At 43.4% G+C, this 27,581-nt stretch overlaps 1 protein-coding gene across 1 annotated transcript in view; it reads right to left on the reverse strand.

Annotated features, from left to right (window-relative positions):
- Nucleotides 1–27,581, reverse strand: part of arid5b (AT-rich interaction domain 5B) — a 53,947-nt gene that overhangs the window by 18,286 nt on the left and 8,080 nt on the right. Inside the window, exons 4-5 of the mRNA XM_085921451.1 lie at nucleotides 24,523–24,757; nucleotides 6,827–7,057 (exon numbers count right to left, since the gene is read on the reverse strand). Coding sequence (XP_085777577.1) covers nucleotides 6,827–7,057; nucleotides 24,523–24,757 — 466 coding nt within the window. The remainder of the gene's footprint in view (nucleotides 1–6,826; nucleotides 7,058–24,522; nucleotides 24,758–27,581) is intronic.

Consider the following 27,581-nt stretch of genomic DNA (forward strand, 5'->3'; position numbering starts at 1 on the left):
CATTCCAGCAATCAGTTCCCCTGGTGGATGAAATGCAATATATAAATATAGCCGACTTGCTCGGTCAACTGCTATCAATTACAATAACTATGATGATCAAAGGATAATAATAATATGAATATTGGTGTTAAGAGTGTCCAAAATGAAATTCAAATTATGATGAGGATGATTAAGTCTTGTGCAGGCGTGCCTAATGGCCTTTCCATGCTGGTCTATGAAGAGGAGTAAATAGTCCTCTCATCTGCACACTGTCTCCCACACTTGTTGTGACTCAGTGGTTCTTCCCACTCGCGCTCGGCATCGACCGCCGTTACAAACACACCAGACGCCTTTGCATCCAAATTCGCCCTCGCCACACATGCCATGCAAATTGCCAACTTGAGCCAAAAATAACCGCTTCACTTCATGTTGATAATGTGCTAGCTTGTAATGAGGAGAAGAGCATCACAGTTGTTGCCGTGGAAACCTCCCTGTTTCTACTAAATAACTTAATGAGTAAACTTAATACCTAAACATACTAGCTAGCATCCTTCTTGCTGGACAACTGGCGAAGCAACTAAAATTTCAAAATAAAATTTAGGAATTCAGAAAGAAATATCTCTCTTCTTGAAAAGCTAAATATCGTTTCGCAGATGCCCAAGCTTGGTGCCACAGACCTCCGGGGGTCACTGGCGCCCCTAGTTTGAGAACTGGCTTAGCAACCTTCCATTCATAAGAACAGTTTCGGAATAGCCGGCCAGCACTGTCCCTCGCCCGCCCGCGCTATTTTCCAGGTGACCTCACTTTGCCACCTTTCCACGAATCACAATTTTTAGTCTGCTTCAATCTAAACAAACACACACACGCACGCACACACACAGCAGATCAAATGAAAGCAATTTAACAGACAGCGCTTCAGAGCGAATTTCTCTGCCTTATTAGGTAAAGCCATTTGGGAAGGCGAGCCAGAGAAAATAATGAAAAAAACAAACGATGAAAAAAGGAGTTGTGTTCTTAATTCATTAGTTGTGCGCTGTTGTGCGTGCTCCCAACGGGCCAGGGGGAGCGAGAAAGAGAGAGAGAGAGAGAGAGCGAGAGAGAGCGAGATGAGAGCGAGCGAGAGAGCGAGCGAGAGGCAACATTATGCTTTCATCACTGCAAATGAAGCAAAACTCTGCTGTTCCAGGAAGAGCCAATTAAGCCCTTCAAAGAAGTTTATTATTGCCAAGGATCAAAAAATCATTCTCATCTGATTCATTGGCGCTCCGTGTGTGTGTGTGTGTGTGGGGGGGGGGGGGGGGGGGGGGGGTCTTGTGAAAGCTCAAGCTAGGAAACATGACAAAAGATTCTTTCCAATGGAATTGGGACAACAGAGCGCTGAAAAAAAGTGCTACAATATGGCTTGAAACCCACAGGTCCCGGAAAAAAAAAAACATCTCATAAAGCAAACAAAACTTGCATCTCACGGGATGCCAGCAAAAAAGATTTCTGCAGCGAATCCTTACTCAAAGAGAGTTTATTTTTATAGTGATATACAATTTTTTTAACCTAAAACTTATTTTAACAGCAAGCTAACAAACCAGCAAACCTACAAGACAAATAGCAAAGTAGACTGCAAAGAGTTTCAATTTACATATTTGTGTTGCATAACCGGTGTAGGAATGTAACTCCGTCATAAACAGATGAATTTTGTCACATTTCCACCGCTTCTATTGTTACCGCATTGCCCGAATATTAGAAGACTTTCATTTATTGCTACATCTGCTGCTCAACAACAACAAGTAAATATGTGAAGGTGTCAGCCCAGGAGCTCCTGACAAGAATAAACAAACTCCGGCAGTGTTAAAACGTTGCGTAACGCGCAGCATTTGCTAAAACGGGATCACCTTCAAAAGCGCTCGCACATCATTGATGCCGACAGACTGCGGCGAACGCTCGCTCGCTCACTAGGACTGCGAGCTGGAAGGAAAGATTTCAATTTGGCTTTCCGAGAGAGAGGGGAGGGGAAGGGGGAGGTATGAAAGGGAGCGGTGGATAAGCTTCAAGGCTTATCCTATTCATTACTGGAGGAGAAAGAGAGAGGGGAGGGGGGAGAGAAATCTCAGCATCGACCTATAAATAAATGAATGGTGGGATAAACACATCAATAAAACATATGTACGTATTCTAATAGATCACGCTCTAGTTACGCTTGATGGGATGGAGGCGACCCAATGAGCCCAATCACGGAAACACCATCATTGCGGGAAAAGGCTGAAGCGGCGGCGCCTATGAATAACAATCATTGGCTCCATAAAATAGGCCACAGCATCTCCAGTCATCATGTTTTCCTCTTTACGCGCCAATTTATTGGACTCTGTAGGGGAGCTTATTTATAATTCATTAGAAAGGAGCCATTTTTTTTTACGGCAAAACAAGCTCATCTTGTAATGACTGGCGCGTTTGCGAGCGCCTCTTAAAAAGCCGTAAAACACCGGGAGTGATTTTTCCGCTGTCATGTAAAACACGTTGGACGGCGACGCCGGAAGTACCCGCGAGAGAGCGAGCCTCCACCTGCACGCCGCAAGCTCGTCTTTAGTGAGTCAGTCGTTTCAAGCCGCAACAGGCTCGTCTGGTATTTATTCTCAAGAAAGGCGGGCAGGGGGTTATTTGAAGAATTGCGTCACGATGATTATTGCAAAGGGATGACTTGCCCCGTTTCCTTTTGCAGGAATTGCTAAAGGCCATGCTGCTTCAACAAAATTAAGATCGTGCAAGCAAGCATGCCAAATTTTTTTTTTATATTGAATTCAAATGTGAGGCAAATGTGACCTCAAAAAGTATATGTGCAAGAATCACGTCACCATGAACCCTGATTTTAAGTAGGCCTGCTGATCATCTTTTTTTTTTTTAATTCTTGGAAGTTGTATGGGTTACTCAGCATGATATACACGTTGAACATTGTGGAAAGTGTGTGCTGGAATCTAGGAAGACTTGCCTCACCAGAGCAGGAGGCATTAAATGTTTTGAAGTTGACTCTTTTTCTGTCTCATGATTTGGCTTTTTCGGAAGGAACTTTCTGAGAAAATATATTTGTTTCATCACTTTTTTTGTTTTTCAAAATTTCAGACTCTCATGACCAATAATTATCTGTTTTTCATATCACCACCAACAATTGCGTCTGTCTCAAGTCACCACGTACACATTTTGTTTCCGTTTAAGTGGACGCCACTCCAAATTGGACACGCAAAAAAATGCACCACGAGGGAGGCCACAGCTGCAACAACATGCGACAGCGATGACGCCAGGACATAACAGAAGGTGCCTTACACTTGATAGTGTCGCCTACACTGATGACGAAGATGATCATCGCACAGCTGTAGTGATGAAAGGATATTGGTCACACCCGAAGTGCAAAATATCAGTAACGGCTCAAGGTGCAATCTGAACATTGTTTTTAAGTGAAATGGCTGACGAGTGTTTAGGAGGGGTTGAAAACATGTTCTATGTTTAACTAATGTTTCCTTGTGGCATTTTCACGGTCACTATTTTTACACTGACCCAATATAGCCTCATTTAAATGTAGCTTGTTACATTTTGAGAATAGAACAAAGTGAAACCCAAACATGAAAAATGAAGCAGAAAAGTGAGCGGAAACACAAAACATGAATCACTGCCAACACAGCCACGAGTGCACTCGTAATTGTTTGCTGAAGAGGAAACACAATGACACGTTTGTTGTCGTTTTGGCAATGGCGGCTTGTTCAATGACCGTTGACGCAAAATAAAATCTTCTGACGCAGTTCCAAGAACCCGATCCGACGACAAACTTGCAGATTTCATTTCACGGCTCATGTTGTCAATGGAAAGAGTGACATCATCCTGCAAGTTCATGTTGAGCAGGAGTTAATGTTTTGTTTTGGGGTTATTTAAGAGGGGGGGGGGTGATCTCAGAGAGTGAAACATGGCCCATTTCTATGTGTTTTTTCCCCCCTCGCCTCCTCCTGGCACATTCTAGTGCAGGAAGATTTTTGAAGCCAAAGCGTGCGCAGGTTGTTTTTCATCCAGCGAATGGCGACAATATTAATCTTTAAGGCAATAAAAGGCCTTTACGCTCGCCCCCCCCCCCTGCGCAAAGATTAGACCGGGGATCCCTGCTTAATAAAAGCCGAGCGGCGATGACAGAGTTTTCCAACAGACAAACAAACACATTTGAAATATAGAAGTTGTATGCGGCCGCCGCCGACTACATTAGAGCTTATGTACATCGGCAAGTTGGACTCCCCTCTTCCCTTCCCCTCCCCTCCCGGTTGTGATTGCCTGGCTCGCATGTGTTGACTTAAGCCCGCAGGAGAGTTTGGTTTCTGACACAAGAGGGGAACGAAGGGTCAGCACAACTCCAGGAATTGAAGGAGGTGGGAGAATGGGGAAAAGTCTAGCTCATAATATTTCCCCTGAGAGTCGGCGACAAGCAAAATCCAGGCGGCCTCCGCCGCATGCGTGATTGAAATGCTTTCCATTTGCCCCCACTGACCAATCGACCGCACCGTCCCTTGGCCGCGTACTTCAAATACTTTGTTGATGTCATTTTCTTTAGCAGATATTTCAAACATTTGACTATATTTCCAATAACCTTTTACTTGTACTCCCTACAATTGAAAACTAACATCTGTACTTTGTCAAAACATGCTTGTTGCCTTTACAACTTCCACAGAGGACATGAAAAAAAAATTACTATCACACAGTACTCAACTGACAGTTGCTTTGTCTTTTTTATTCCAGTATTTCTGCACTTATACTTAAGCTTGGCGCACAACAGGAACACTCCACCTATTTCTGTTGTTGCAACATAGCCTTTACGCCACTTTTTTTTTCCCCACACACGGCCACCCAATTGAAAACTATACAACTTTCCCTCCAGCGTGAGCCAGCGTGAGCCAGCGTGGGCGCCGTCAAATTCAAGCAGGCAAAGCATGTGTGCTTATAATTATACATTTTGAACAATAACTGTCACTCATGTCCTCAAGTGCATAGGGTGAGATTGAGGATAAAAAAAAAACATTGAGCCTCCACTGACTGTCAAGTTGGCCAAGAGCCATCCCAGATGACTTTGGGCACCTTCGATTGGATGCCTGCCAGAGTTCTTGTCCACAAAACAAGCATTCGCACTTAAATTTAGGCAATTGATTGGACTTTGGGAGGGAGCCGAAGGAGGCAAACTCAAGCGCAAAGCTGTTCAAGCCTGGATGGAAGAAAGTCACTTTCTCGGGAAAGGCACATTAGCAGTAAGCGGACTTGTGCGCAAAGATCCAGCAAACAAGTTGCAGTCCAACACCCGAAGACAGAACCAGAACACGCTTGTCTTAACAAAAGTTGGAAAACACAGGCTTGAAACAAGTCAATTTTCAAACAATCCCATGTGTGTGTGTGTGTGTGTGTGTGTGTGTGCGTGCGTGCGTGCGTGCGTGCGTGCGTGCGTGCGTGCGTGTGCATGGTGGCTCTCAGGACTTCCCGCTCAGAGTGCTTTAAAAGCCTGAAGAGCAGATCACGTCGGATAAAAAGCCTGATGAGCAGCCCTCGTATCACCCCTCCAGCGCCAACACGCTACAGTACGCTAGCTACAGCGGCGAGCGTTTAACGCCACAGTAGCACTCGGATGATCGCTCCAAATTCACTTTGACAAATGGGAATGAATCACGGCGTGTAAATAGAAATCAAGAGTTAGCCGCCACCGCCATCGCTTATATAATCAATGCGCCGCCTGTACACCTCCTGTGCCCCTGTGATGAATCTAAAAGCGGGCCCGCCAGGAATAAACTCAATCACACCGTCTTTCTTTCTTCTGTTGACTGTATTTCACATTGCGCTTTTTTTTTTTGTTTCATCTGGCTGACCAGCTGACGCGCACAAGCCTTGCTGCAGAAAAGAGAGAAGTTGATTATGTCACAGCTGGACGCCATTACGCCAGCGCTGGTATTTATCCGTATAAACGCAGATACAGAGCCAGGAAATGGCGGCTTGTGATTGTGCAAAGCTCACAAATGTGCTTAAAATAATAAGCCGGATGCCCTCGGGGGCCCTTGGCAGCCTGATGGAAATTGTGTTGCTTATCAAGCACAAACTAGTGAATAGAGAAAATATAGATGGAGTGCACATTGGAGGGGGGGGAAAACAGCGGCCACGGGATGTTGGCCGTTTTAAAAACACATTTGCCTTGAAAAAATATGCCAAATTACGGAGACATTTAACAAACTTCCCCCACATTCCACAATTATCCACTGATTCAAATCATTCCAACTTCAAAAATGTTCAATATAGCCAAAATTCCTCTCCATTGTTTTTGGTGAATTTTCGAAATGAATTGTCACGCGAACACGAAGACTCACATTGCACATTTCTACTTCCATCTATTATTTCAGTTTGCCGTCACATGCGATTGCTACACTGCAGCGGCGACTTTACAGGAGCTCAAGCTGTTATTGTGAAAGTGCCCTCGTGCCGCCATGAATCACACGATCAAATTGTTACTGCGTGCTGAAGTTCAGACATGTTCCGGCACTCCGAAAAATTCCACAACACAACGCTTTAGGATAGGAGAGGCTGTTCAAATGGAGGTCCCCGCTTGCCCCGCCCCCTTGCCTTTTAGATAAAACCATGAAAAATACATCGGAAACCTCACTTGTGTGAATTATAACTTACACTGAAATGTTTACAGAATTAAAAGGAAACACAAATACATGTTTAGTAATAATAATAAATGTGGAAAATAATTACAATTTGAAAAATTAATTGGAAATTTAAAGGAAATTTGCCAAAGTCTTTGGAACGGTGAGCAAAGTTTGAGCGTATGTGTCCATCACCAACTCACCATAGTGGTCGCAGACGCTCTCGTTGCGTAGCAGCGTGGGATGCTCAAAGGTTTCGCGGCAATAGAGGATGCGCGTGTGGGCGCCCAGCGTCGCGATGCCGCCCAGCGCCAGCACCGTGTGGTTGAGCAGAAGCGAGCCAGGCTGCTCCCGCAAACGCGCCAGCACCGAGCGGTAGCGGCAGTACTGCGGGTAGCTCAGGACCAGCACCTTCCTGCCATCCTCTTCCTGACCTACACAAACACAAACGAGTAAAAAGGGTTAGCAGGTCCGGCTCGCAGTGGGCAGGTTCAGGTTCGAATTCGTAGCCCTCCTGTAATTCCACATTCTTAGTACAACTTGCGATCTGCAATATTTGCTACATCCTGGTGTAAAGTGTGCTGTAATCTTTGCTCCTTGGGGTGTTGTGACGAAAGCCAGAAAGACATCTGGAAAGTGTTTGAAATTATGGGGAGAAAGAAAATCCAACACCAAATTTTCTTTTTTTTTTCCTCCTGAAGAAAATAATATTTCTGCCTTAATGATTTAAACACACAAATGGCCATCAGTACGAAGAAAAGTGTTCATTTTCAATATGAGTAATTGAAACTTTGGCCGACTTGACACGACACGGCAAGTCCTTCAGTTCAAATTTATCACCATGTGGCCTGGATGGGGAAAAAAAAAAGATATGAGTCACACAAATATTGCAGGCAACAGCGCTAAGAACAACAACTGACTGACAAGCTTCATCAACGAGAGGGGGGTCGCCATTTAAATAAGGTAAAAAGCGCCAAACTCGCCACCATAGCCAAAATTAGGAGAGTTGAACACACTCTGACCGAGACTATCATCCAAAGCGTCCGTGACCTACTTTGAACACGGCAATAATGAAAGAACAGCAGACACGGTGTGAAGCTTGGTTCATTTTCTATGAAATAGACTCCAGCACGATGAAAACACAATAACGGTGCGAGAAAGCACAAAGTGGATTTCAGTCAAAAAAAATATTTTTGCGTGTGGTGTATTTAGTCCAGCATTTTTTTTACTCTGTTCGCTTTTGTGCCTCGCTGTGCATGCGCATTAGTCACGCCGCTAATGCTAATGAGAAAGGACGCTTTACGCCTCACCATGAAAGAACTCATCTCGAAACGCCCACACGACAATGCAAATATAATTAAAATCGGATCACTTCTGAATATATGTATATTTAAATACATACAATTACATGCTCAGCTGTATCTGCGTTGCCCTGCTAACATGCATGTCATTAGCATGCAAAGGTTAAATGGACGTTTCCTACATAATGGAATCCATCAGCACGTGTTGAAAATAAGGACAAGGGTCTTTTAAGAACCATACTCTGTTGCTTTTGTTAAAAGGCTGGCATAGGATCAGAACGCACCAAATATGCATACAAATGCTGGTCCAATTGTTTGTCCGTTTTAAGGCTTGCTTTGCTCGTATTGGCCCAGCGTGCAAAAGCCTGACGAGTAGCTTGACGAGGTCGAGATGGGCGCTCGGGAACGCAAATATGAATAATATGTATAATATATATGTATGTGTGTGTCGCCCTTGGGCATGACATTCAGGGGGGATTTCCGCCGCAGACTTGTGTTTCGGCAGCCGAGTCTTTGTTAGCAAGCTTGAAGGCTGATGAACCTGTGGCTGAAAAAAAGATTGTTGGGTTTTGGACATTTGCAGCAGATGCATTTGTGCCTTTTTGCCTGCTTGGATGACAACCGCCACAAGCAAAACTCTTAACTGACAGCCCTTAAAAGCCAGTCGTACAAATTGGCTAGGGTTGCCATAAGTGCGTGGCAAATGACTACTTTTGTCTAAATGAAGCTTTGTTTAAATCATGTTCCAATTTACAATGGCACCGCGCAGAAGGCGGATTTATGGCGCATTATTGCAAACACGCATCGTCCAAGCCTCACATGTTGCGCTTCTGACACAGTTTTTGCTCGCAGGTACGACAGCTGCTTTGTTTTCAAATGTCACCATTTGGATGGTGTGTGTGTGTGTGTGTGTGTGTGTGTGTGTGTGTGTGTGTGTGTGTGTGTGTGTGTGTGTGTGTCTCTGTCTCTCTTTGTTGCGCATTGCACTTGATTACATTCAATTTGCAGAGCGCGCCGCAGGGCTTTAATAAGCATACAAAGGCATTTGCCGAGGCCCGCGCATCCGTGCGCACTTTTGAAATTTCCCTCTTTGTTCTTCCGGCGTGACCTTCTCCAATTAAAGGCCCCACGTGTTTGTCTAAGCGTTCTAATTGGTCGCGGCCGCGTTGGGACTATTTTGCCAACATGACCTTGTAAACAGCGCTGCCATCGGGGTCCCAACAGCTCAGATTTTGGGGGTAGAAGGAAGGCGCCTGATATCAGCCACTCGGTCCACAAGCCCAATGTTGGTGATAACTTCTCTAGATTGCTCAAAGATTTTTTCTTTGGTGCAAAAGATTGCCTTTCCTCCACATTTCCCAGACTGGGAATCATTTCCAACAATGAAGACGACGAAGATTTTGCAAGAATACCTCCAAGCGCTTTCTGTCTCTTTTCGATGGCAAGTCCCAGCAATGAAAATTCACTTTGGGGAGGTTATGAATAATTTGGAGGCTTAACTGTACATGCTGAGGATCCCTGTGTGAGGAGCTCCCGTTAAAATAGATATTAAAAACATTCAAATGTGCCTATGGAAATCGTGCGTGTGCATAAGCAACACACATTGGGCTTTTTTGTGTGACGCACACACTTGTACGTACACAGGCACGTCAGTATTGTTATTTATTGATGGCACACACACTCTGATTGATGCTGTTTTGTTTACAGCGCCGAGTCGCTCTCAATTAGCCCAACGTTCTGGTACATTTTGTCTCATGCCAGATTGTACAAGCTATGACTCATGCAAATTTAATGAATTTATTTAATTGTTGATGTAACGACGCCTTCGTAGGAGAAATTGTCATGACCGGCCCCTGGGCCTCTCTTTTTCACTTGCATGCTGACAAATGCACCCCCCCCCCCTTGCCCTGTCTTTGCTTTGGTCCCCTTTCAATGACTGCAAAGCCAAAAAGGCAGAAATTATGTCGCCATGTCGTGTCCATACGCGCGACGGAGAGGAGGAGGAGGAGGAGGAGGAGGAGGAGGAGGATGACGCTGAGTCACACACGTGTTCGATATTATGAGAGGAGGCTAAATGGAAAAGCGGGCGAGATCACTGACAGGAACAATTTTTGGAAAAACATGTCAACCGAAGAATACTTAGATGTTTCTCATCCAAAAGAACAAAAAGAAATATTTTGTTTGAAACACATTTAGTTACATTTGTTATCCGAGCCAATCTGACCCGCAAGGCGATTCAATTGACATTTTTCAAGACTTTAAAACAGGTCAATTTGATCTGCTACAGAACTGATGACCCAGCAGTGACATAAGAGGCTTAAAGAAGGGCCCAATTGTCCCATTAATAGACTTGCTAGACACCCCCCCCCCCCCCCAACAAAACAAATACTTCAAAACTATTGCTTTATTCTTGTGGTTAAGCATGCAGTGGGTCGTAGTGACCCTAGCATGTTTGTGGCATACCAAAGAAACAAAGCAATCTTTTTTTCTTTAGCAACTTGTGAGAGGAACCAGCTTGTGGCCACCAGGAGAATATTTTGAAGATGGCCTGAATGCAAACGGCGGCCACATTCATCGCTTTCACTCATTTTGTTGCCGGCACTTTCGAGCCATATTGTTCCAAAGTGATTTGTCCAGCTATCCTGATTGTGACTTCAGGAGAGGAGAGAAAAAAAAGCACATCTGCCAGTGTGACACGAGAGGGTCACGTTTGAATTGCTAGCACAATCGGGAAGGGATTCCGCATTCCCACTCGTCTGCTTTCACATAACGTAACTTTCTTCGGGACCACGCCAAAGGGACTTGTTTTTTAAATAAGTCAGTTACACACTAAAGCATTTTTTTGGGCCATATATGGCTACGGTTTGATTGAATTGTGTACTTCTGCCTAACAACACACTGACGTCTGTAGCTAATGACTTTCAGGAGCTTTTGATTATGAGGAAAAATTGATGGTTTGAAAGAAGAGCAGAAACGCTTGCTTTGATTGCAGACTGGACTTCAATGGTATTACCTAACATCTTCACATGCTCCAATATGTCTTGTATGTTCCATAAGCTATGACCGGCTCATTTAGTTGTGTTTATGAGCGTGTCGCTTTTATGTCATGCTCCCAATTACATAAGCTCGTAATGTGCGCTAACGTTCTGTCTCATAGAAGCTAATGTGGCTAATGAGAGGCGCTCTGCTGTTTCAATGGAATGTGACCAACCGGCGTGGTAAATACGCTAATGTCAAATGTTTGATCAAAAGGAAACTTATGTAAGCATGAAACAGGACTTGAGATTAATTTAGTAAGACTGAATTGTCAGAGCAGAATGAGGATTACTAGGTAGACCCAGCTAGCCAAGCAGTGTCCCGGCTAGCCGAACTCGACACTGCATGGGTAACTGGACAAATTCATTGCGTAGGTACAAGATGTGACGTAAAACAATGTTGTCACATAAAAAATGGTGACCAATCTAAATGTATGTAATTAATGAAGTAGTTAAACCATCAGTTGTAAATGCTTTGGACAAGTATTCCAATTTAGTTTGTTGTCTACCGAACAAGTCAGTCTGCGTGCATTGTACGAATGACGGCGCGTGGATCAACTGGTTGCTGTCACGGTGTTCTCATTTCCTTGACCTTGTCACCCCATAAGAGGAAAAACAACACGTATTTGTTTTGGAAGGGAAAAGCCTTTTTTGACACATTCAGAAGTGTTAGTGAGATGAATCAAGATGTTTGTTTGAAAAACGATATAACGCGGCCCAATATGTTGTCAGTCCGATGACAAGGAAGCAGAGCAATGTCACAATGTGTTGAGCTTCAAAACAACATCTCATCCACGCTGCGACTTTTGGGGGATTGTGAGCTGGAGCCTGCAGCTTGATAACACAAAATGAGAACTGGGTCCAAATTTTCTCTCTTCTGATCAAACTCTTTTTTTTTTTTTTATGACCAACTGTTTGAATGTCTTTTCGCAAACCGATTATACTTGAGCTTGTGTGTGTCTCTTTTCTATTATCCCGTGGGGTTATTCTATGCTGCAGGCTGTGTCGTAAGTTATTTTTCCTCCCTGATGTGACCATCATCGATTGATTTGACCTCCTTACCCCAGCGCTGCAATGGTTGGCGAGCAAAACAAGCGCTGCTGCTTGGTTGCTCAGGCTGCCAAGTAGACGTGGTCTTAACGCATCCCGCTCGCTCAGACAAGTGTAAGAGACTTTTTATTTAAGTCGACCTTCAAAGAACTGACAAGACAAAACGTCTGACTATTATTATGCTAATATGAGTTCCTCGTGGGTGGAATTTTGAAATGGCTATTTGCTGAGCCCTGTCAATGCAGCGCTTCAATATTTGTAGAATGGCTGTAATGTCTTGCCGGTGAGTGATTTTTTTTTTTTTTGTATGTTAGAAAACAATATATAATAAAAAAAAAAAATTCCTGGAAAATTAAACAACAAGTTTGTACCATTACACTCGTTGATTCTGTGCAAATAACACATTTATTTAACCACATTTACGTTCAAAACAAGCTGTGGGAGCGCAACAAAAATCAAGTTCAAGAGGTAGAGTTAGATATTTGTACGAAGGTTTACTATTGCCATAACCATCATGAACTATAAAATAAATTCAATAAAATAATCACAATTAAAAAAAAAAAATTTACTTTTTAAAAAGAGGTTTTGTGTCATCCTACTAACAAACAAATCGTCAGGAAAAAAAAGCTGTAACACGTTTGCGCTTGTCCGAGACAGGTTTACGATCGCGGCGGCAAAGCTGAGGCAGCAGAAGCCTCGGGTGTCCCTCCCAGCCCTCTGTTTTTAGTGCAGGTTAGTGCGGGTCAAGCTTAAAAAAAAAAAAAAAAAAAAACGTGTCATCCGAAAGCTCCCGCAATGCGCCTTGACGGTGTCGTACGTTATGCTTCCCTCTACTTGTAACGACTTTTGCCCTCCTTCCTCGTCTTGTTGCCGGGAGCCCGAAGTTTTCTCAAATTTGTTAAAGGGGGCATAATATGGAAGATTGACTTACAAATTAGCGCTCTCTCTCAATTGTGTGTGTGTGTGTGTGTGTGTGTGTGTGTGTGTGTGTGTGTGTGTGTGTGTGTGTGTGTGTGTGTGTGTGTGTGTGTGTGTGTGTGTGTGTGTGTGTGTGTGTGTGTGTGTGTGTGTGTGTGTGAAATTAGACAACATCAAATATTTTTTGTTTGTACAGGGCGACTATGGATTTGAAACAGTCATTTGTATGACGGAGGAGGACAATTGTGGAAAACATTTCAATGGGGAAAGGGTGTTCTGTGATTTGAATAATAATAAAGAAGTAACAAGTGATGGCAAAGGTGCCTATTTTTATTGGTTTATGTAAAACAATTTCAATTCCTGCATGTTGTTGATTTCCATTTACCTGTTTTTGGGAGGTTTTTTTTCAACTGAAGCCAAGAGTGGTTACTATTAACACTCCACACACATTTGTGTGAATTGAGGCGAAAGCATCTGTGGGTGGGGGCTGGGGCGGGGGGGGGGGCTTCTGTTGAACGTGATGCGCCACCAGACATGCAAAAATGCACTCATGTCGACGAGTGTGTTTAAGCGAGGCGGCAAGAGCCCTTCACGCATGTAGGTTCCTCTTCTTAATTACAGCAAAGCGCTAAAGTTATTTTGTTTGTTTCAGAACAGGGAGTAGAACAAGGACAAACAAAAAAATCATCTATAATGTTTGATTGTGGCAAATGAAGAAAATTGAACTTGATTTGATGGCAGAGAAAAACACGCATGAAAGGTTTCATGTCAGCAGAGGAGAGAGGAAGAAAAGACACGAGTACTTTTCCTCCAGTTGATTTATGTGATTCTATTACATTAAACATTCTTTCCCCCGAGCGGGCTGGGCTCCCTAGCAACCGGCCCTGGCGCTGGCTCTAATGTGTCTGGCGCTGGGCCAGCCCAACGCCGCCTCGTCTTATTGATTGCCACATTGAAAAGTTTGCATTTAATAGGCCCTGTAATACACACAGGAGTTATTCAGCAAGGCTTCTTCGCCTGTCAGATACAAGGAAGAAGAAATTGAAAATCAAAACAGAAATAGCTTCTTTTTTTTTTTTTTTTAACAGGGGCGGGAAAAAGAAAACGTAAAATGAAAACACAGCTGCGTCAGCGGAAGAGAAGTTGTTTTGGACCAGCTCAAGAGGGATGAAATCGCTTCTTTGTTGACGGCTTTTGTGTAGTAATGGCGAGGACCATGTGTTTTTTGGAGGGGTTTTTTGTCGCCTCCTGGCTGGGGCAAAACGACTGCTGAGTTTGGAAGGGGTCAATCCGCTTATAGCACGCTCACTTGTGCCAGAGTAAAAACAAGCTGGCCTGAATATGTGCTAAAATACCAGAGGGCGCAAACTGTAATTAACTTTCTTGAGCGACGCTTTTGGAGCAGACCGCCCACATCCCACAGAGGGCGCTACATTGACACTCGCACGTTTTCAAATACGCTACAATTATGAGACAAATTCTCCAAAATGTACTTTCCTTCCAACACATTTAATGTGTAATGTTTCAAATTTGCACATAATTATCATTTTTGCTGCTATGTATCCTGACAGCCTCGCGCAAAAAAAAACGTCAGGGGCAAGAATTCACAAGAAACATGTCTTACCCATTTCAAAACGCAAATGTCAGCCAATCGGATGGGCCGGACGAATAATAGGTCGACCCCTGATCGGACTCTGATAACAGGTAGCAGACGGCAACAAGTAGCGCAAACGTTGTGATGCGACTTTTGCAATGCGAGCCAGACGGCATCACTTTCAGTCGACAGCACTATAGGACGATGCTCTGGCACGGATGAATTCTTTTGCTTCAGTCTTGTTTCAAAAATGCAATATTAATAACAGCGTATTTAGACTAGTGGGGGCACATTGAATATTTTACTGCAAAGAAAACACTTCTTGAGTTCCCCTTCAAACTTTGGTTGGTCTTGTACAAACACCCCTCAAGGAGACAGTCTGTCCTCGTCTTTCCGTGCAGGTGACGATATCGGATCTTTCATTTGTCGCGCACAAACTCAATTGAGCAGCTGTGATCGGACATCTCGGAAGCTTGTCAGCATGGCGAGGAGATTCCCCACTCGGCTTGGCAAATTATCTCTTGCCTCCCCCCAACCAGAATATCAGAGAATGACATGTTCGCCTTGAAAACGCTTGTTCAATAGGACAACAAGTTCCCATTCGAGTACTGTTAAGAAAAATAATCTCTTATCGGGAGGTTAGGAATTAGGTCAGACGAGGAACGACATGCGATCGGAGATCAAAGTTGCCATGTGTGTGTTTCCTCGAAGAGGGCCCCCCCCCCCCCCCATTACCAGCGTAGGCCTATTTCGGCGGGCGCAGAAGAGGAAACATGAGGAGAAAAAAAAAACAGGAGGAAGAATAACACTTGAGGCTAAGAGACTGGCTTCTTTCCCAGCGTTAACTGGAATGAGAAAGCGAGAGGGCGAGGAATTTGCTTTATGAGTTGTGGGAAATGCTAAAAAATGAAAATGCTTCAGTCGCCGGTTTGGAGTTGGGTTGGCAACCCGACTGGTCGGAAATGTCCGACATTTTCCTCAAGAAGATCATAGATGATGTCAGGGATGGAATCTTGGGGAGTTTATAGCATGATTCAAGCATCCAATCAGATGGCTCTGATATCACGAGCTACTATATCTGCATCATTAAAACAAAACAAAAACATCTAATTTTGAGAGGAAATGACCATTGTTAATTGTTAATTTCTTAATTGTGATATTTTTGTTGTCAAGAAAAAAATATAGGTATTTGTTCTTTGGTTGAATTTTCAGATTAATACAAACAAAACCCCAAAATTGTTTGCGTGTAACTCCAAATGTGAATTTTAAAACATAAATTTTTAAAATAATGACAAAACGGTTTCGTTAGTGCAAGCATTTCCCCTTAGCGTTTAGCGATTTTTTTTTTTAAGTAGTAATAAATATCTGAGTATCTAGACAAGCGTTGTTATCCTTAATATTTGAATGCAGCATAGCAATTCCCAGTTTGATATGAAGTGGACTATTCGAGCGCCATGACAAATGCTGTTTTGTGCGGAAACAAACAAGCTGTAATGTTAACCCAACGAGAAGCATTTTCCATAATGACATCCAGCGGCAACACTCATTGAAAGTGTGTTTATTTAGCTGGAGGACTTGGCAGCACGCTACGGTAAATGCGCCGACTTTACACAACAATACCCCTTTAACACAGCTCGTCAATTTTCCCGTTCACGCGCCATCTTGCATTCAACAGTAAATTCCAGAAATATAAATGATAGCGTATCTTTGTGTGGCTATTACACGTCGGCACTTGAGAGGGGGGGGGGGCTAAATGACCTGCTTTTCAACTGCGCCTCATTGCACTGCCTTCATTGTTTTGGCTCGACTGAGTTGTAATTCATTTGGCATGGTAACCAGTAAATCGCATGGCAAACTTGAGCCTGGACAAAAGAGTATCATTATTGGTGGTAATACTCCTCACCCGAGCACCACTAAAGTGGGAGTTACATTCCACACTAGCCTCTGAGCTGAAATACTCAACTTCCTGTTTTCAATTTTCTTCTTTAGTCTAATTTACAACCTACATGGGAGGCCACCATCTAATGGTCAAAGGTGGAATTCAACCCAAAATAAATGAGTGTCAGGACAATATAGAGAACTGATGAAAAATCTGAAGAATAAGGGGACTATGAATGGGAACCTGCAATGGGTTCAGGAGATCTTTTAAACCATTTGGATAGCTTGCATTGGAATTCGAGAGACTTTTGTGCGACTCGTTTGTGTCGTAACTGGATGCAGACAAGGTTTTGGCCCGTGTCAGGCAAAAATAGCCACAGCATGGCCAGTCAATATCACTCCTGTGAATGTGTAATGGTCCACACTGGAGGACTGCACAACATGGACATTGAACCAGTAAGGTAGTGCTCATTTTCCAGAACACAGGTCATGGATGTTCTTGCCTTGAGGCTAATTGCGGCGGCGCCATTGATAAAGCACAGACTTGTGTAATTTTTGCGTGTGTGTGTGTGTGTGTGTGTGTGTGTGTGTGTGTGTGTGTGTTCAAGTGCTCCCAATTCAAATGAGATTACACTGCATTCCAAATGATTATGGAAATGACATCTTTATCTGGTGTTGCTGAATATCCAAGGCAAATGAGGCAGTTGTTAGAAATTAAAACTTTGAATTATTACGCACAACATAATTTCAAAACATTTAATGGGTTGAAAATGCTGAAAAATAGTTGAAGTGTCAGCATTTGGGAGGTCGTATCGTCTGATATTAAAAGTTTCTTTGACCAAAAAGATCCTTTGAGCTTGTGAGTTTGTTTGTGCTTGAATGTCAAAACAGAGCTGCTGTATGAAAGTGGGCTGCCACCATCAGAGCCTTTGGTTCTCAATTGGGTTGGGATCAGGGGAGAATGTGGAGCCCACACGAGTTTCTCGGAGTAGTCAAGGATACAGAGCTAATACAGCATATGATTCAAATTCACTCAAACTAAAGTGCAAGAGTTGCTGGTGACTTGCACGGGATGCTCCGCCCACAATAACTTCGGCAAATAAGCTTGACAAGTTAGCGTTAGCCATGTGTCCGGTATACCTGCTTTGGATTGTCACTCTTTTGAGCTCATCTCCAATCCAAGCAGGAGTTTGTCAAAAAAATGAGGTCTCACATTCAAATTCAAAAAGTGTTATTACCTTGTTTATTTTGGCGTATTCCGCGAAATTCCGACAGCCGGAGCCGTCCGGAGAGGGCAACTGGCAATACATCAGCAAGATCCGATTTCTCAACCTGTCAGTCCATTTCCGTGTTATGTACTGGGCCGAGGAGCAATTGGCAGGCGAGGAGGCATTGAGCCAGTCTCCCCAACACCCGCCTCCCCGGCAGACCCCACCCCGCCCCTTTCTGTCCTCCTCAGCCATGACTCAAATGAAAGCTGCTGAAGAAAAAAGGGGGGGAAAAAAGCTAACTCGCCTCACTCACTTGATTAAATGTGCTGTTGAGCAGGTGGACTTTATGTTCCAGTAAATCAATCCCATACTATTGTTTTGTTTTTTTTTTTCCTTTTTTTAGTTCTTGGCGTCAGATGATGCACACAACAAAGCGCTCTCCTCAGAAGCCCGAGCCAAATGCTAATGATGATTCATGTTAGCGATTCATGTCACTTCTCACTTGATTATTATGCCTCCGTGTGCGAAATCACTACCAGTGGTCGGGCGGATTTCAGACAGAATATCCGGTGGCAGCGGATAGATATTCATCTGAGAGACATTAAGTCACCCAAAAAAAAACGGAGGGTTTGCATGTTTAAACTAAGATCAATCAACGTCGGAATCGGGGGATGTTTCCTGAGCACTTCATGGTCAGAATGCCGTTAGACATCAGATATTCTAAAATTGCCAGGTGGACCAAAATAAAATCTGTACAAAATAAATCCACCGCAGTTCAATGACTTAAAGAGAGCATCCGTTGTTGCGAACATTTGCGGCAATTAGCAGAACGAGTCCTTCTCGTCGCCTCTGGCCCAGGAATCCCGCAAAGCAGATGGACTGAGCAAGCTCATAAAAGATGCAGAGTTATTAAGCGTACAATCTGCGCCGTCTTAGCGGGCAAAATCGGCAGGCTCACGTAGAATGCCAAACATCGCATGGTCGCCCGTTGAAATATTCATGCTGCCATCATACTCGGAAGGACGATCATTTTGACAGCGATGAAAAGACTTGACTGCGCGTGTGAGAGCTAAAGTGGCAGGCAATTTGTGCAATGAGTAGAAAAAATAAATATGTTCCTTGCAAAAATCAGGGGGAAAAAATGTGTGTGAATGTGTTGCGGGTTCATGCAAGCGGCAGATAAGTGTATCAACGAGGCCAGTGTCTATTTAAGAAGCCTTGGCAGAGGTCACGTCAATAAGCATCTCTGGCTTTCACTCTCTTGCTGCGTCGTTCCAGACCCGACTAATAGAGAGACGAGAGATGCACAACTGCTGTTTGAGGCCTCGTCTGGCTTAATGGAGAGACGGAGCTTTTCATTTCCTCCGAGGCCACCCGCGCTCATTGTTTAACCGCCCCTCTCCCTCCCCTCCCTCCCTCATCTTCCGTGGAAAAACACATTATGGCACATTCCAGAAATAAAATAACACAAATTATTAACTGACGCCGCAGTGCGCCGACGCTGAATGTGATTAGGATGCGAGGAAACATTTCTTTCGCTCTATAGCCCCTCCTGTCCCCCTCCCTCCACCCGTATTCAAATTCGAGGCATGCTCATACATCTAATAGATTTTTCCACCTCGGCACACAATTTACTGCTTACAGATTTAGAATTCGCTGGCTTCCGGCCAGCAGTCAAAACGGAATTAATGATATGAGAGGGGTGGGGGAGGGGGGCAGCCTGTGATTTTCCTCCACATTCTATTGAAGATGCTGCCATGCGATAATGGCAGCCTCTCAGTAACATCAATGACGGCAAGGTACATGATCAATATTTTTTGACACAGTGTACAGTATTTGAACCCACAAAGTAAACAAAAGTCTGAACATAAAACGGATTGTACATATTGTAGCGTGTGTGTCCGCGCATGTGCCTTTAAGAGGCGGGGCCTGGTGTAGTGGCCTGTGGGTGAGCGTCTGCTCATGAGCTGTGGCCGACAGCAGCTACAGTGCGAGTGAGCTTGCGGTGCTGTTGTATGTGATGATGCCTTGTTCATATTTTTAGGAAGAAACATGGCTGCAGACAGGCAAATTATGGTTCAATATGAACTGTTTAATCTTGGTTGGATTTTGGCTTTAGTGGCGTACGGATGTTCACGAACAGTGCGTTTCCGTCACAACAAAGCATTACTCTTGCTTGCATATCTTTTTTCTCACTGCCACTTCCTAGGTCCGCACACGACCGCTACCCGAAAAGCTCACAAATATAGTATCGCCGTTGCCGTCGAGACAGAGGTTGGCATCTGCCCGCCGAGCTTATCGCCGTTCCCGACCGGTGCGAACGCTCTGACACAATCTGGCCTTCGCATCAAATTGAAACGTTACGACTGAAATATTGTTGGGATATCCGCGCCGATGTTTGCGCGCATGTGTTAGTGTGTGTGCGTCTGGCGTACAGATCAGATAAAACATTGAAGAAAAGAAATGGAATGCGGTGATATCACTGTGGGCCTTCATACTCAATTAGTCTTCTGTACTCATGAGCAAACCAAGTCATGATTCCTCCCTTTCCCAACGTGGTAAATTACAAGCTTGAAATTGTGACATTTTATTATTCTATATGGAAAGAATGGGGCAGATGGCGCTGCCCCCCTCCCCCTCGTCTTTTCTCACAGAGTTGTGGCTCTCCTGCAATACAAATGTGTCCAAATAAAGTCATAGTGCTTAAAAAAGCTGTTTTGGGAATCATTTCCATATGCAACATTTCCACTGGGGAATCCTGAGAAAACTGCATATGACGGGATGGGAAACCGCAAAAGCCACAATAATCACAATTTACTGTTTGTAGCAGTGGTTCCTTACTTTTTATCTTAAATGATAAATTTACAAAAATCTGTTCTGAACAAACATACAGAACCATTTCAAAAGCAAAAGGAAACATCTACTGTGCGTGTTGCCGCCCACACAGGTAACGACACACTTCCTGTACCACATTGCTCCAAGCAACGAGCTGATTAAGGTAGCCAGTTTAGTCAACGCTGTTTGCTGATCATTTTCGTTTGCCTCCATTTCTTTTTCAGACGTGTGCGTATGCGCGTGTGTATTTTATGTCACTGGCCCAGTTTACGCCTGCAGTTAATCAATGGCCCCACTAAGTAAGTTCATGCTGAGATAGTCGAATTGAAAAAAATCTTATAAACTACAGCGAGCGAGATGGTTGCAGCGCATACGAGATCGAAACAATGTAGAAATCCGCCATGTTATCGTGCCCGGAGCAGATGGTCGAGACGTCCACAGCAGGAAAAATGCCTGCAAATTATCCTTTTGGTTCTCTCTTTTTTTTTTTTTTTTTAAACAAAGATAATGTTTGATCTTCCCAAAAATCTGTTTTTCCATTTTTCCATTCCAATTTGTACAAAGGGAACATGTGTGACAGCGAGCGTCCATCATTTAATCCTACATCTAACACGAAGGTCAGCCATTTTAAGTGTTATTAGCTCAGCGCACGTCCTTGAGTTCAATTCACCCGAAATTACCTCTTTAATGGAAGAAGTCCCCGTGCGCACAAGCAGCAGCGTGCTACATTAACGTAATGCACCAAAAGCATCAATTATGCAAAGCGGTGTTAAGTCACGAGCCGCTACAGTTAGCGGATGGGCAGGCATTGAATGAATCCATTTCGGACCGGATGCCGCCCAAACATGGAACGCTTCCATCTTTGAATGATAATAGCTCGCCCATATTACCTTGGGTGGAAACATAAAATTCCATGAAAATATCCATTTTTCTGTGAATTATATGGTGTCAACATGCACATGTGAACAGCAAAGTAACGTTATTTTCTTCAAAGAAATGACTATCTCATATAATTTACTATTAACTCGTGTATAAAATAGTAATTTTGACGACTAATATTTTTCCTCTACATTGTATCGAATAATGGCCAAATATTTAGACTTTATAAGCATCACAAATGCCCGCAGCATATTTGATCATTATTTGTTTTTGTTTTGGGTTTTTTAGCCAGCCAGGCAGGCAGGCAACCAGTCAGCCTGTCTCAGCAGATACAACTTCCTTGAAGTTCCACCTTGCACTCTATACGAATAGAAAGCAATTTCAGCAGGCGGCAATAAAAAGAAGGAAGGAAGAAAAAAAGAGAGCGAATCAGGCCAGTTCTCTGGGGAGAAATAAAGGGGCAGAATGTAAACTTGCCTGGTAAGCCATCCCCGGCGGATTGTACTGTAAAAAGAAACCTTAATGCGCACTCTGATACAACGTCAACTGAAAGACGAGGAGGGGGGGGGGGCATTTCGCATTACTTGATTAAACGAGTCGGCATTGTGGATGATGTAAGCGCTGCAGCATTGACTCTTTTCATCTAGTTGGAGGATTGTACTTGGCTCTTTTCAAGGGCTCATTTAAGCAGATGTAACAAAATACAATTGGCAAATAATAGAGAAAAGTTTTATATACACAAAGTGGTGGCAGTGTATGCCATTTTTTTCAGTTACATTTTAATTATTGTTATTTGGTGTTCTTTATTAAAAACAGGTTACAAAAATGAGAGTGCTGTTTTTGGATTACTGACATTTCACTTGTTCTCACCGAGAAATTTTAATTTGATATACGATGACTTTGAGTTTGGTCCCAAAAGGAATGAAACTTGCAATTAGATTGGGAATCACCTAGCTAATACGATGAATGCGGCTGCGCTACCTTTTGTTAGCCACCTCTGGCGCCCCATTTTAGTTGATTTATTCCAACCCATGTCAGGTTTGCAAGCAAATCCCACATGAAAGCTATCATTTGCCACATAATGGCTACACTGGTGATGCCAGTGTCTATTTTAAGCTGGTCGGAGCCCTCGCTTGTGAATTCAAAGCTGAATTTCGGAATCACGCCGCCAATCAATTATCCGCCTCGCAGGTTTAAAAGTCACCCACTCCCGAGAATGAATCGCACCATTTCTGCTCTTACTGAGAGAGAAGGCGGAGGAGGCGTTTTACATGTCACATACGTGTTAGTTAAAACCATGTTGTTTTTTTTACATGCACTGAACACATAACTACATTGCTACATAACTACAGAACAGCTCACTTAAGTCCCACTGGCAGCTTGCCAGGGAAAGTTAGGGGGGGAAAAAACGTTTTCCCTCAACAACAATGGCAGGCATTATTGCTTTTTAACGGTGGGATAGTTGTAAGCCAGCCAGAGCGAGCGGTGGTATATCGCTGCGGTATCCTGTGGCGGCGGTGGCGGGGAGGGAACAATCTCGTTCCTCTTGTGGAGAATAACAAACAGCAAATGCATCATTCAGGTAATAATGCTGAGCCGCCACCGTATATCATCGTCTGTGATGTCGTCAAACGTCTCCATGGTCAACACACTCCTGCTCTTACAGCATCAATATTTCATTGGACCTCTTCAGCGGCCTAAATGTTATATTTCGATGCAGACGCTTTGTGTGTGAGTGTTGTTGTTTTTTTGTTGTTGTTTTTTTTAAATCTGACTCACAAAGCTGGAGGCAACAAACAAATGTTCAAGCATCTAAGAGTCTTAAATTGGTGTCATTGGAACGGGTCTCTTGAGATTTTATACACAAATGACTTACAAGCGTATTGAATGTAGGTCATCAAAAAAGCATCTCTTGACATTGAAAACTGAGATTCTTGATATGGATCAAGGGCAGAGCGCTTCATTTAACTGTGTAATTACTGTTTGATTAAAGGAGATGTAAAAAGTATTTTCCTACAAAATATAAACAATGACTTGATGTCTTCATACAAGATCTGACATTTTTGGCTCAAAATTAAGGATAAAGACAAGTTTCATCACCAGAGAGACTGCAGTCATATTGACACTTGGATGTAGCAAAGACACAAATGTATCACAATGCGGTTCTTTTCTCAAATGCCAGAAATCCCGCGCTCACAAACACAACTAAACCAAATTGATTTATTTAGCAACAAAGCATCCCTTATTGATTCTGCCCTGCTTCGTATTTTTTTTCTTTCTGCATTTGAGATGGGAGCAATGTGGAGCAATCAAGGGCATTAGCGCATTAGACATTAAACACACGCCGAGAGGCGCGCGAGTTCTCCTTGGAAGTCTTCAATAGAGCCGTTAGAGAGCCTTGTTTTTCAAGAAGCTATTTAAAAATCATCAAAGGATTATGAAAGCAGAGATATGGATTTTAATAGGCTGGCCAAAGATGGATGCACTGAGCAACGCACTGATGGTGTTTTTAGCTGTTTTGGTAAGCTTGATGTGCTATTCCGGTCAAACGACGACAGGGTATATTTACTTAACTGCAACTTGTCATGTCCTTTGCAATGATTACATTGTTAGAGCCAATCGCTTCCTATCAACGTGAGTCGCCGAGGCTTTATGTTGTGCTTTGATTGATGGAACACTGCGTGACATCCGATTGTGTACACGATGAACGCACGCGTGGTCATTCAAGCACAAAATATAGGGCGGATGATGAGTAGGTAGGAGACACGCTGCCACCACTCCTAAACGGTCTCAGGGACTTGGATGACAACAAGCTGGTAGAAATGTCCCGAAAATGCTCTCATATCGCTGGTGTAGCTTCGCGCAACGAGAGCACTTGTCAATTAGTCTACTGTAGTACAAAACATTAGCCTAAGGACAAGAAGTGTCTCATCATATACCTTGAGTTGCACTTTTAGTATTGTTGTAGCCTCTGATAGCATAGCTTAGCATAGAAAAATCATTTTGGTACAATTACACAAGAATAACCACAAAATAGTGTTTATTTCCTTTCCCTTACTTGTTAGCACTAGCAGCAGTTAGCCACTTGGGCTTTTTTAACCCCAATACGTGCAAATAGACAGATCATATAGATTGCGAGTTCACATCCTGATTAAAGCAATGAAATGCTACTGAAGATTTCATTAAGTGTTCACTCACCGAGTCGCACCCGCTCCCGCTGGACATCCTTGAAGTTGAGTCCGCTGGTGAGCGTGCTCTCTCTGTAGCGATGGAGCGCCTCGCGGCGCCCGTTGGTGCCCAACTCGCGGAGCACCGAGGCCTTGAGGGGCTCCGCCTTCAGGCCGTGGGCCCATCCCGAGAAGTCTGGCAGCGTCCACTTGACCAGGTCCTGGAGGCGCACGATCACCTTCTCTGACACGGCGATCACTTCGTGCTTAGAGCGGGAAAAACAAAAAAGCCATTTAAGCAATTATGCGGCTTCAAACAACCAAATGTGCATAATTTGACAGTTGCTTTAATTTATTTTTATCCATTTAGTAAGTGCAGCTGAATTGCATTGAACTGTTAACATTATTTTTTTTTTTATAACTGTTTATTGTGTACAGCACTTTGTACTAAACTTTTCTGTGGAATGCATTTGAACTGAATTCAATGAGTATAGTTTTTTTATTGTCCTATAGCATTAACGTTTTAACTGCATAATACTGCAGTGGCCTACAAGACTTAAAATGGTTTTAGGAATAGAAATTCTGCTTAGCTGTTTTGTATCATGTTGGGTATGATGGTGATTACTTGGGGGGTGGGAGGCTAAGATTTTTTTTTTTCTTTTATTCCGGTGCTTGGTTAAAAAGGTTTGCAAATCATTGTATAAGAATATCAAAATGCCTGGCGGGATGCGTGGCATACGCAGCATGAGAAGTGGACGTGATGTGAGGACTCAAATCCGTTTGATTTGGTTTAATAATTCAAAGTAGTGCATTGTCGTTTGAAGGCCTAATAATGGCGGGCGCGCTTGTTCCTGACAAAAGAGCACACCGGAAGACAGCTATTACCCAAAGTCTGGAGGACAGATGTGCTGGGGGTGGGGTGGGGGGGCAGACAGGCAAAACGAATCACAGCCATTGAGGCTGCGAGCCAAAACCAATGACAATATAATAACCACAAAAGTATATACAACCTCGAGCCCTTTGTCGTACGTGCGAACTGCAACTGAATGAATGTGGCTCAATTCTCTTTTATGGCCACGGCAGCAAATTTCATTTTTCCTTCTTGAGCTAGCAAATCTCTCAATCTCTAAACTCAAGCAATGCCCTGTTGTCATATCCACGGATAATGTAATAAAAACACACGGATCATATATTTGAGTTATAAAAGACGAATCTGGTAACGGGGATATACGAGCGAGAGGTCAACGCAGCTCCATAAAACACTGCTTAATTTACCCATTTATGGCCAATGTGCGGCAAATACATTATGTGGACTCAAGTACTGCCACATTTAAGATGGGCGCTTACCATTGGCCAAAATTAGGATTGTCAAAAGACTAATCGCGTCATTGTTGTTGTTGTTCTTTGGACAGCACCCACGAGAGTTGAGATTCTCACCAGTGCCGAATGAATGATTTCACATCAGCACTAAGTGGACACTTGTTTAGGTACACTTGCAAACTCCAAAGAGCAGCATGTTGCCTTTCTAAAGCAGATAATGATGAGTTTAGAGGAAAAAAAAAATGTAAACCTCTCATTTTGGCTTTCTTGCCCTCCCTCCTCTCCATTTCAGTCACATTTCCGTAAAAGCAAAAAGAACACATTGTCAAAACAAACTTCCCGGCGTTCTCCCGGAGTGCTCTGTCCAAACAATTACCCATATTCAGTTCTCACATTAAGCTGCGCAGCGCGGCCGTATCAAATCCCGGCCAGTTTTCGAGCCGATATTGCCTTATATAGAAAAAAAGGCCTGCGAGGGACGCTTGATAGAGCTGCAGTGCCTCCCTCGCTCGCTAAGTAAAAACATCAAACATGGCTTTTTCCCCCCCCTCTTTCGCTCATCTTATAATGAGCTGTCTGGAGCTGTCAAGTGGTGGCGGGTGGCTGTAAGCAACTTTTCCTTGCGATGACAAACCGACAGAGGGAAAAAGACCGTTGCAATAACGTGTCGCTAGCAGTAAATAGCATTCAGCCCCGCGGCCAAATGCCGCATTTGTGCTTCAAAATGAGCAAGTTTGATGCCGGGCGGCGTCATAATAACTCACTCTGAACATCCAAACGGCGGCGTAATTAAAAAGCACGTTGGAGCGTATTGTATATTTCTGCTATATTGCATTCCGTGGATATTCATCATCATCATCATCATTGTTGTTGCAGCGGTGTTAACACATTTCGCTGTTTTGTGCTCGAGTAGCGATGATGATTCATAATCACAATGAGCTTGCCAAATGCAAAACATTCAAATTACAATTCTTTTTCTCTAAAGATTATTTCCTTGTAAAATTGACACTTTTGTCTCACCATCTCATGGCTTTATACTCATGTGCTAATGTGAATTGTGCTTTCTCGCCAAATTGCACAAGTGTGCATAACTCAACAGAATCCATCTGGAAAAAGAAGGTCAATCTCGCCATTACTTTTGCTGTCGTATTTTTCAATGTGTGAGATGTAGTCAGGAAGTTGGACTGTAAGAAAGTAGTGACACCAAAAAGCCACCAGCGAGTCAAGTTACTGTACACCTCAAGTCCGCAGCGCCCAAATAAAATGCAAGAACGGGGGGGGACTGGACAATTTATTACTTTCACCATCTGCGGCATTGTGAGAACATTGTAAATCAGCACAAAAACAAAAAGAAACTGCATTTACTGTCGCATAAAAAGTTAAAGAGAGAGAATTTATTTGGAAAATAAATGTTTGGCATGCCTGGTCACGCTCCAGAAAATCATTGACGAGGCACATTCTCGAAAAGAACAACAAGACTTTAAAATAACAGATTGCGCAACAGAGCAAGGAACCATATTAAGTAGCTTCCAAAATGCAAACGCTTGCTTCATGCATGGCAGTAAAGCTCAAGCGTAAATTCTTTCAACTATTTTTCAATGTCATTTAAAGGAAGGGTCCGTAACAAAAAATAATGTCAATCTCATCTCAGTCTTTTAAAAAGTGAAGACAATTTGCAAGAAACATGAAAATTTGCCTTCACGGGCCACATAAAATCATTTGGCGGGCCGGATTTGGCCCCCGGGTTTGACACCAGTGCGCTAGCCGGAC

The sequence above is a fragment of the Syngnathus leptorhynchus genome, chromosome 10, assembly GCF_054491065.1.
Source record: "Syngnathus leptorhynchus isolate UIUO chromosome 10, UIUO_Slep, whole genome shotgun sequence".
Lineage (NCBI taxonomy): Eukaryota > Metazoa > Chordata > Actinopteri > Syngnathiformes > Syngnathidae > Syngnathus > Syngnathus leptorhynchus.